This window comes from Cherax quadricarinatus, chromosome 62, assembly GCF_038502225.1.
Source record: "Cherax quadricarinatus isolate ZL_2023a chromosome 62, ASM3850222v1, whole genome shotgun sequence".
In the NCBI taxonomy this organism is placed as follows: Eukaryota; Metazoa; Arthropoda; class Malacostraca; order Decapoda; family Parastacidae; genus Cherax; species Cherax quadricarinatus.
Window position 1 is genome coordinate 22,588,985 of NC_091353.1, and position 12,087 is coordinate 22,601,071.

General features: G+C 40.2%; 1 protein-coding gene across 1 annotated transcript in view; it reads right to left on the reverse strand.

The window, feature by feature from the left end:
• Positions 1-12,087, reverse strand: part of Ctf4 (Chromosome transmission fidelity 4) — a 242,784-nt gene that overhangs the window by 16,247 nt on the left and 214,450 nt on the right. Inside the window, 1 exon segment of the mRNA XM_070098498.1 lies at positions 11,440-11,730. Coding sequence (XP_069954599.1) covers positions 11,440-11,730 — 291 coding nt within the window.

A 12,087-nucleotide genomic window follows, 5' to 3' on the forward strand; every position in this document is an offset into this window, starting at 1 on the left:
AGGCGGGGTAGGGGTCGTCCTCGAAAGGGTTGGAGAGAGGGGGTAAAGGAGGTTTTGTGGGTAAGGGGCTTGGACTTCCAGCAAGCGTGCGTGAGCGTGTTAGATAGGAGTGAATGGAGACGAATGGTACTTGGGACCTGACGATCTGTTGGAGTGTGAGCAGGGTAATATTTAGTGAAGGGATTCAGGGAAACCGGTTATTTTCATATAGTCGGACTTGAGTCCTGGAAATGGGAAGTACAATGCCTGCACTTTAAAGGAGGGGTTTGGGATATTGGCAGTTTGGAGGGATATGTTGTGTATTTTTATATGTGTATGCTTCTAGACTGTTGTATTCTGAGCACCTCTGCAAAAACAGTGATAATGTGCGAGTGTGGTGAAAGTGTTGAATGATGATGAAAGTATTTTCTTTTTGGGGTTTTTTTTTCTTTTTTGGGGCCCCCTGCCTCGGTGGTATACGGCCGACTTTTTTAAAAAAAAAAAAAAAAAAAAAAAATATATATTATATATATATATGCATGTGCGTGTCTGTGAGGTGTGACCAAAGTGTAAGTAGGAGTAGCAAGATATCCCTGTTATCTAGCGTGTTTATGAGACAGAAAAAGAAACCAGCAATCCTACCATCATGCAAAACAGTTACAGGTTTCTGTTTCACAGTCATCTGGCAGGACGGTAGTACTTCCCTGGGTGGTTGCTGTCTACCAACCTACTACCTACAAGTATAGTCACTAATACACACAATGAAGTTGTGTTGTCTATGTGTTGTGCTGGAATGAGCTAAAGTACAACTAGGTATAAACTAATAATATAAAAATACAAATTAAAAATAGCACAAGTCTCTCACTTGTAATTGCACTAAGGTCTAATGTAATGACTTTGGTATAGTCTATGTATTGAGCTAGAATGAGCTATAGTACAACTAGGTTTAATCTAATAATATAAAAATACAAATTAAAAATAGCACCAGACTCTCACTAGTAATTACACTATGGTCTAATATAATGAATTTGGTATTGACTATGTATTGAGCTAGAATGAGCTATAGTACAACTGAGTTTAATCTAATGATATAAAAAAGGCACAAGACTCTCAGTTGTAACTGCACTAAGGTCTTATATAAGTTGTTTACAAGAATTAGAGTATAACTAGATTTAAATTGACAGGATAAAATATGCAAGTTAAGGTAGCAAAAGAATAAAAAGGTAGAAAAAAAATATATGAGGAAGTTGGTACTAGTTAGCAAAAGATAGTTAAGGGCCTTGAACAATAATATAATTGAAATATACACTAATTGCACACACAATATAGTCACTAAGATATGAAAACAAACTTAGAGTAGGAATTATAATATAAACTTATAATATAAAAATACAAATTAAAATGGTACTTGCAATTGCACTAGGGTCTGGTATAGGTTGTTGACAAGATCAAGAGTATAACTAGACTTAAAGTGACAAAATAAAATTCACAATTAAAGTACCAAAAGAATAATAAGTAAAAAATAACAATGGCAATGTCTTGGTTATAATATGATAGTAAGATGGTAGACAGGTAGACAGGTACATGGGTACACGGGTACACAGGTACATAGGTACAAAGGATAATATAAAGGTTGGAGTTGAATATACAAACTTGAAAATTTGGCAACAAAATGTTATGGGAAGTATAAAATAATGTTTAATGTACAAAAGTAAAATTGACTGGTAGTAAATATGGTGTTTAATAAAATTTTAGTAAGTAATAATGATTACAAAAAAGAGTGAAAAAGTAATGTTTATTTCATTCAATATTGCACTGGTAGTTATACTAGAGGTTATTTGGCAGTACAAGGTAATTAAGAGTACTCTAATATAGTAAATGTGGTATTAAAACAGGTTAAGGTAATTAGACAAGTAATGGTTATTAAATGTCAAAAATGTTAAGAGTAAATTGTATTGATAGTAAAAATGGTAATTATTAATTTTAGTAAGTTATATCAATTAATAGTATTTAAAAAAATATGAGGTAGTAATATGGACAGAGAAAGTATCAATTCAGCTAATGTTTAAGCAAACAATAGTAAATAAGAAAATTACATAAGGTGACTTATGCTTACTAGTAAAATCACAAAATGAGGAAGTTGATTATTTAATTACTAAGAGATTGTACTATGAAATTTGAACAATAATGGAGCAAAACATACAGTACATTACATAGGCTTTTAGGTTGGACATTGTTTAGTTATTCTCTGTAAGATTAGTATCCCTGAGAAATTGTGATAGATCATTCTCGTTCATGATTGTGTACAGTTGACCTACATTTGTTTTCCTAACTAGAATTTTCCCATCCCGTGTGAAGCATTGGTGTATTGTGTCATAATTCTCCCGCTTAAGTTTTCTGACTCTATACAGGAGGTTCTGACGTTTTTTTGGTAAGACACTCGTTAATGTATACCTCTTTCTTTACTTTAATAGATGCAATAATTAAGTCTTTTTTCCTGTCATGTGAGTGGAATCTAAGCATAACACTTTTTCTACCATGGGATCCTAGTAACCTGGCTTCCTTTATTTCTGACTCTGGTACAATAACACTTGTTTGGTCCTTTATGATCTGCAGAGTAATTTCTTTACTATTTGTTTGGTTCATATCACTGGGAAAAAGTGGACTGTTAACTATTACTGCGTCCGATAGTTTATCTTGCTCAGTTTTATCTTCTTGGAGAGCAAAGTAGTCACTGAACTGGTTATCTAAGTTGTTCTTCCATTCTTTTACTGCTTCTTCAACCTTTGTATTAAGAGATTATTTGTTGGGTATGGCTATCTATGACTGTCTGGATGGTCTTGTCACAGTTAGTCATTCCTGGTGTTGATAACTTTTGTTCAAGACTGAGGATTTTGTTCTCGAGTTGTGTCATCCTGGTGTCTTGTTTTGTTAGTGTCTCTCGAAGATTCATATTTTCAATAACTAAGGTGGAGATGCATGTCTTTAGGGTATCTGGATCGTTGGTCATACCTGAGAGACTACTTGGTAGGTTGAATCCGGGGAAGAGAGGGGTGGATGGGCTGGTTGCAGCCATGTTTGTTGTTATTGTTGTGGTGTCGCCTTGAGCGGTGGTGAGAGGGGTGGTTGCTGGGCCGGCGTCCTCCTGGCTACACTTGTTGAATAGTTGATTTTTCGGTGTTTTCTTGCTGGCCTTGGTGCTGTTTCCTCTTGGATTGCACCTCATAATACTACAGGAATTGTTGTAGTTAAGAAGTTGTAGTTATACAAAGCTTAGGGTTACGTTGTTCGGCTGGCAGCGGGGTGTTGCTGTCGGTTTGTGGGCAGTCTTCCTTTGATCTCTATTATTTTCGATTTGTAGGTTTCACTGTTGGTAATCTTTGGTCATTCTGGGTGCTACGTTGGGTAGTGCAGTTTTGCTTCTAACTAGGTCATCATAGGAGCATTGGTGGCTTTGATAGTTGGAGAAAAGTACGGAGCTTGGAGGTCGCTGCTGCCGCTGCCGCTACCGGCCGAAGATGAAGATGTTCCCTGTACTCAAAGTGGTTATTTGAGTTCATGTTTCCTTAATATTACTACGATTACTTATTTTATCATTAATAAAGTTGAGAAGTATTCTCCTGTTCAGTTTATGGCCCTTAACCCTTTGACTGTCGAAGGGCCCAATCCTGAAGTGTCTCCTGGTGTCGCAAAATATTCGAAAAAAAAATTATTTTTTTCTTATGAAAATGTTAAGATTATTTTTCTGATTGTTTTAGTCCCAAAAAAAAAAAATTTTTCCCATCAGTACTTACCGAGATATAGAGTCCTGAAGTTTGCTGAAATTGATCTGCGAGCGGCAACAGCGGCGACTGCCGCTCACCCGGTAAACTTTGATTTACTTGTATTCGATGGTTTCTTGTTTTTTTTCACTATTTTATTTTTTCACATAACTTTTGTGGCCTGTGAGACCAAATTATTGTGCAATGTTCAAATACAGTGATCCCTCAATAATCGTCCGGCCTGAAAGTCGTCCATTTCGGAAATAGTCCTGTTTTTTCGTCAAAATATTGGCTCGGAAATGGTCCGGAAACTCGCTAATAGTCCTTCGTCCCGGACGCGTATGCACGGACTGAGCGGCCTCGGCCTTTCCTTCTCAGCCAGTGTGCCATTGTTTACCAGTGAGCGACGGTCCCCTCACGTGCTCCAGTGAAATATTTCATAATATTTCATTTATTTTAGTGCTTGCAAGTTATTTAAGTGCTAAATAAGCTACCATGGCTCCAAAGAAAGCTCCTAGTGCCAAGCCTTTGGTAAAGAAGGTGAGAAATACGATTGAATTTAAGAAAAACATCATTGAACAATATGATAGTGGCGTACGTGTGGGCGAACTGGCCAGGATGCATAACAAATCCCGTACAACCATATCTTCCATCATAGCCAAGAAAAAGGAAATCAAGGATGCTGTTGTTGCAAAGGGGGTAAATATGCTGACAAAAATGAGATCACCAGTACTCGAAGATGTTGAGAAGTTATTATTGGTGTGGATAAATGAGAAACAATTAGCAGGAGACAGTCTTATGACGTCACTTATTTGTGAAAAGGCTAGGCAGTTGCATGACGATTTGGTAAAGAAATTGCCTGCAACTAGTGATGATGTGAGTGAATTTAAGGCTAGCAAAGGCTGGTTTGAGAGATTTAAGAAGCGTACTGGCATACACAGTGTGGTAAGGCATGGTGAGGCTGCCAGTTCGGACCACAAGGCAGCTGAAAAATATGTGCATGAATTCCAGGAGTACATAAACAGTGAAGGACTGAAACCTGAACAAATGTTCAATTGAGAAGAAACAGGCCTCTTTTGGAAGAAAATGCCAAAGAGGACCTTCATTACACAAGAGGAAAAGGCAATGCCAGGACACAAGCCTATGAAAGACAGGCTGATGCTAATGTTCTGTGCTAATGCTAGTGGGGATTTCAAAGTGAAGCCGTTACTAGTGTACCATTCTGAAAATCCCAGAGTGTTCAGGAAAAACAATGTTATGAAGAGTAAATTGTGTGTGTTTTGGAAATCTAATAGTAAGGCATGGGTCACGAGGGAAATTTTTGTAGAGTGGTTCAACGAAGTGTTTGGCCATAGTGTGAAGAATTACCTCCTGGAAAAGAAATTGGATCTCAAGTGCCTCCTAGTAATGGGCAATGCACCTGCTCATCCTCCAAACTTGGATGACCTAATTCTGAAGGAGTTTGGGTTCATCACAGTAAAGCTCTTGCCCCCGAATACCACTCCTCTCCTCCAACCCATGGACCAGCAGGTCACTGCAAACTTTAAAAAACTCTACACCAAAGCAATGTTTGAAAGGTGCTTGAATGTAACCTCAGACACTCGCTTGACCCTACGAGATTTTTGGAAAGAACATTTCAGTATTCTCCATTGTGCAAGCCTTATAGGTAAGGCTTGGGAGGGAGTGACTACCAGGACTTTGAACTCTGCTTGGAGAAAATTGTGGCCAGATTGTGTCCACAAGAGGGATTTTGAAGGGTTTGGGGCTGACCCAGATGAGCCTATGTCAGTTGTTAAATCCATTGTGGCACTGGGGGCATCCATGGGGTTGGATGTGAGTTTGGAGGATGTGGAAGAGTTGGTGGAGGACCACAACAAAGAGCTAACCACTGAGGAGCTGCAAGAGCTTCAGCAGGAAGAGCAATAGATCACAGCTCTGAATCTTGCTGCAGAGGAGGAGGAAGAGAGATGGAGGAAGGTGCCTTCTTCAGAAATTAAGGAGATTTTTGAAATGTGGGGTAGGATGGAAAGATTTATGGAGAAACATCACCCAGAGAAGGATACTGCAAGCCATATCAGCAACTTGTACAGTGACAGTCTTGGCCCATTTTAGGGAAGTTTTAAAGAGACGCCAGAAACAGAGCTCTATGGACAGTTTTTTTGCGAGACAGGACTCCAGTGACTCTCAAGGTGGTCCTAGTGGCATTAAGAAACAGAGAAGAGAAGTAACCCCAGAAAAGCAATTGGTACCCGAGGTGTTGCTGGAAGAGGATTCCCCTTCCAAACAGTAATTCATCCAATCAGTCTCCTTCTCCAGTCTTCCATACACAAAGAAGAATCGCCAATAAAGGTAAGTATTATTCTGTTAATGTTTAATTCATCATGTGCCAATGTATTGTTTATGTACTACATCTATATTTTATGTAAAAAAATTTTTTGTTTTAATACTTCTGGGTATCAGGAACGGATTAATTGAATTTACATTATTTCTTATGGGGAAAATTGATTCGTAAATCGTCCATTTCGATAATAGTCCCACTTCCAGGAACGGATTATGGACGATTATTGAGGGACCACTGTATACACTCGTTGAATGTAACACAATTCAAGCAAAAACACTCGTATCATTATAATGTTGCTAAAACTTGTTTACACAAACAATGTAAACAAATGTTTATTACGATTGTTTTATAATATATATACATATGTATAATCACTGGACACTTTTCTAGAAGTGCTGCAGCTTGTGGAATTCTTTGAAACATGGGTATAAGCACAATGGTGTCTTACACTCCTCACACATAAAACGAGTGTCTCTGCGTTTTTGTGGGTGTTTTGTGGTATGTCCACAGACAAAACACCTCTTCTGAGCATTTTTCTTGGCAGTAGTAGCAGGCAGTGGTATGGGGTAGTGATCACCAGGCCTCAGACGAGAGGACATGTGTTGATAATTTCGTTTGCGCTGGTCTATTGCAGGCGTTGTTTCTTGGTACTTGAATATTATTTGTCTGATGACTGACAAACAAAATTCACCATATTTGGGTTTCTTCTTGGTCTTCAACTTATACATATTATAAGCATTCAGCATGGAAATGTCAAGAAGATGGAAAAACAGTTTTATGTACCACTTATAACTCTTGCAAACACAGTCAGTAAACCCAATCTGCATGTCACATTTGTCAACTAAGCGCATATTAAGGTTGTAATCCATCACAGCTGTAGGTTTTACAATGGGTTCATTGGTCTCTCTATTCTGCTTGCCAGTGTCTACCATTTCGTGTCGGTGAACTGATGTCAGCAGTGTGACATCACGTTTGTCATGCCACCGAAATGCCATGATGTCACTGGCAGCAAACACCTGCACTTCACCTCTATGACTGCCAGCATCGAACCTAGGCATATGTTTACGATTTCCACGCACTGTGCCACACACATCTGTCATGTTCACTCACAAGAAATCACTGAGTATAGGGCTTGTGTACCAGTTGTCAGTATATAAAATATGCCCCTTACCAAGATATGGCTCCATCATTGTTATAACCACAATCACCAGAGATACCCAGTAACTTTCTGGTATCTTCCATTCTTTTACCGCCAGTGTACACAATTATATCCAAAACCAGACCAGTTTTGCAATCACACAGAACAAATAACTTTATACCAAAGCGTTTCCTCTTGCTTGGTATATACTGCTTGAATGAGAGTCTTCCTTTGAACAAAATCAAAGACTCATCAATAACAAGCTTCCTGAAGGGATAAAAATACATACAGCACTTTTGTTTCAGGTACATAAACGCACATCTGATCTTATATAACCTGTCGCTTCTGTCAGGCCTTGTTTTGTCTGAAAAGTGTAACATACGTAACAGTAACACAAATCTATTCATTGGTATAATGTCACTGAAAGCAGGGGTTGAAATCAGGCGGTCTGTCACCCAGTATGTGTTGACACTATGCTTATACACATGTGGCATAAGCATTATTGTGGCAAAGAACACGTACATCTCTGCCACAGTTGTGTCCTTCCACTGGTGTAGGCGTGATCTTGGTGACAGAATAGTGTTTGCCATGGTGTACTCATAGTATGTATTGCTTTCCCTGACAATAATGTCCATCAGGGGTTCATCAAAGAACAACTGAAAGCATTCCAGTTCAGTGGGATTGTTCCCAAGTGACCATGATGGCCGTATTCCACTTTGTCCTCCATCAAAGTCATGGGGATTGGGAACAAACTCGTCATCTTGCTGCCAATCTCAGATGTGGTCAGCTGGTGCGTTCTGGATATTGTAATGTGGTTGTGGTTGTGGGAGTGTGGGGTTGGGTGAGGCTGGTTGTAGTTGTGCAGAGTCAGCAGCGCGGGTAGTAGCGTGGCCTGCTGCTGGTGTCACATGACTCATGCCACCATCACTATCACCACCACCGCCTGCTGCCTCACTTGCATCATTGATACCCATCGTAACAATATCATCATCTTCACTATCAGGACGTGGTGTAGGGCCACGGGATGTGCTCCGAGATGTACTCCTTCCTCTTGGAAGAGCATATGGCACACTACCTGACCGCATGCGACGTCGTATATACTGCCGCTTCACTGGAGAATATTCACCCTCACTGTCACAACTAGAACTGCTTTCAGTAACCTTGAAATCACTATCACTTACACTGCTCACATCAAAGTCTTGTACATGGGCAAATAGTTTCCTCTTTCGTCCTGGTACAGGTGAACATGAACGAGCCGGCCCAGCACCAGAGGTGGAAGGTTGTGGGTCATCTGGGTTTTCATCACTAATTATGTTATCCTGGGTAATTTTTTTGGTCACACCCGCTTCAAAACCAGGGAATTCATTTTCACTGACACTATCATCACTGTTTGAGCTATCACTTGGGAACAAAAGACCTCCAATTCGCCGAGGAGTGAGGAACTTCTTACCACGAGGCATGGTGAAAATGGACTACCAAGATGGCGTTCCCACAATGCACCGCTGAGTCCCAGATTTTTTTCACAGGGTGCACACCGACAACTGAGACCCATTCTCTCTCGTGTAGGCCTACCATCCCTTTCCCGCTTGATTTGAAGCCGCTAGAATTTATGCGTATAGATACGTCAAACACGGTATCTCCCATGACGTATATATACGACCGCGACAGTCAAAGGGTTAAATGTTCTCATTGCTAAACTTTAGTCACTGGTCATGCAGTAGTGACATAACTGGAGTTCATTCCCCCCCATCCCCCCACCTTTGGATTTCATGGGGGTGACACCAAAGATTCCGCCCTGGGTGACGCCAACCCTAGCGATGCCACTGCCTATGGATGAGCCGCTACTGGTTCAAAGTAAGAGAGAAGATCAGAAGGAGTGCAAAACATTTAACAGACTTATGTTTCACAGTCATATATACAAAGGTAATACCTTCCTGAGTTATCTACCAACCTACTGCTTGGTGTATGCTCAACATTCTTATGACAAGACAATAGTAAATTCCTGGATGGTTGCTGTCTATCAACCTAATGCCCGGTGTGTGTATATTTCATGTTCATATACCTGGATGGTTGCTGTCTACCAACCTACTGCCTGATGTGTGTGTATTTCATGCTCACTTGACAGGATGTCAGGACATACAGTGGAACCTCTGGTCACGACCATAATTCGTTCCAAAAGCCTGGTTGCAACACAATTTGGTTGTGACCTGAACCTAATTTTCCCATTGGATTGCATGTAAATACGATTAATCCATTCCAGACCCCTATACTGTTTTTTTAACCCCTATGAACTGTATGTAAATATTGTTTTTAAGATTCTTAAGCACAAAAATAGTTAATTATACCATAGAATGCACAGTGTAATAGTAAACTAAATGTAAAAACCTTGAACAGAGAAAACTAACATTGCACGAGTCCGTTCTAGACCCCTACGAACCGTTCGCTGTAAACAGTTTTTTTTTTTTCTTTTAGAATTTTAAGCCTTTCCATGCTCTGTCGATGAGGCTGATGCAATGCACAATGTTGAAATGTTTCTTCCAGAACTCCTTCAGCATCAAAGATGTCTCCTCATTTACATTAAAACACCTGGTGAAGAGTCCCTTAGTGTACAGCTTCTTGAAGTTGGAGATCACTTGCTGGTCCATGGGCTGCAGAAGAGGAGTCGTGTTGGGGGGGATGAACTTGACCTTAATGAAGTCATACTCAATATTCATATTGGAGGGTGTGCCAGTGCATTGCCCATCAGGCAGAAGATTGTCAGCAAGATATTTCCTAGCAGTAGGAGCAAAAGATTTGTGCAACCATTCTAAAAGCAAGCTCCTTGTAGCCCAATCCTTCATGGGCAGTCTGGCCTTGTTCACACTGTGCTGCTTGAACGCCCAAGGATTTTCGAAGTGGTATACAACTAGCGGTTTAATTTTAGATCGCCACTTGCCTTCGTGCACATCAAAAAGTTAATCTGTCCTTCACTGGCTTGTGGCCAAGCATAGCCTTCTCCTGGGTTTTGTAGGTCCTCCTCGGCATCTTCTTCCAAAACAACCCAGTCTCGTCGCAGTTAAACACTTGTTGCAGGACGTATCCTTTGGCCCTCACTAATTCAGCAAAATCTTTTGCGAACGCTTCTGCAGCAGCAGTGTCAGAACTAGCAGCTTCTCCATGTCTTACCACACTATGAATGCAACTTCTCTCATGAAACTTTTCAAACTATCCTCTACTGGCTTTAAATTCATCACTTTCTGCACTCGTAGAAGGGTAATTCTGCAGCACATCACTGTGTATCTTCCTGACTCTCTTGCATATGATTGCCTTGCTTATGCTATCACCAGCAAGTTGTTTCTCATTCAACCACACTAGCAACAGTTTCTCTACCTCTTCCAGCACTTGAGGCCTCTGTGTGGTTAACATTGTAACTCCCTTAGCAACATTAGCTGCTTTAACCCTTCAACTGTCCAAACGTAGATCTACGTTCACTCACGTAGTGCTCCGAACGTAGATCTACTTTTTTTTTTCCAAAAGAAAGCATGTAAAATCAAATGTAGATCTACGTTCAGAGCGCTATGCAAGTAAACGTAGATCTACATTTGGACAGTTTAAGGGCTAATAGCCGCTCTCTGCTTCAGAATAATCAAGATCGTAGACTTTGGCTTCTTGAACTCCACAGCAAGATCGGTAACACACCATGCTCATATTTTTCAATAATTTCCTTATTCACTTCTATTTCAATTTTCTTCAAACCCTTCTTTTTACCCATATTACCACTCTTCACTTGCTTAGAGGCCATGGTTAATTGCAAAATGAATTAAAAAAACACACAAAATACAACACAAGGAGTTCACAGCAAACGAATGCACGTCTGACTGAGACCACCTATAAGGCAAGGCGTACACAAGGCGTACACAAACAACAAGAAGTGGGGAAAATTAGCACATGCAAATAAAATGGCATGGAATGTGAAAATTGGCGCGGCTGTGTTTGTTCAGCACCAGATTATGCGTTCGTGACCAGATGCAAAAAATTGGCAAATTTTTTGGTCGTGGACCAATTTGTTTGTGTTCTGAAGCGTTCATGACCAGAGGTTCCACTGTACCTGGATGGTTGCTGTCTACCAACCTTTAATACTATTCCTACCCTATGTTCTCCTAACCACCCATTGCCATGTCTCTCTCCTCCTTGTTTCACCTGAACCCTGGCTAAATAAAACATACTCTTGCATAACTTACTTGTTTGGTATCATTATCAAGATCTTTGAACATCAAGGCAGCCTTAGCCAGTAGCTCCTTCTCACTGGCCTCAGGATACTGTGACTTAACACTCTCTTCACTGTCTGCTAACCACAACTGAAGAGCCGACTGTTTTCTGACGGGAGGCTGTGGCGATGTCTCTTTTTTCCTAAATACGTTTAGAGTTTCTGTCCTGGCTGAGGCACCTGTTGTATTTTCAGACTGGCTTTCCTTCCCTGAGGTTACCGGAACATCTTCCTGAGAATTTCTTTTCAGTGTAGCTTGCTTAGTCTGAAATAATAATAATAACAAAAATGATTATAATGATTATTATAACAATGATAATCATAATAATAACAACATTTATCAAGGTTACACAACACTTCACTACCCTCAAGACACTTTTCTTCAAGGAAGATGTTAACAAGGTCAATATAAGAGAGCTGGATCCACCCATTTTATTAACACATCTACAGGATCAAACTCTCTTCCTTGCTTTGAATTAACACAAGCTCTGCCACATTAATCCTCTCAAGGGAGGTTCCTTGATGCTGGTGAAGGGCTCTTGATCTAGGGAATTGAATCTGCGCTCCAGCTCCCGGAATTGAGCCTGAATACCTTCTATCTCCCCTTCCCCAGATGCTCTGT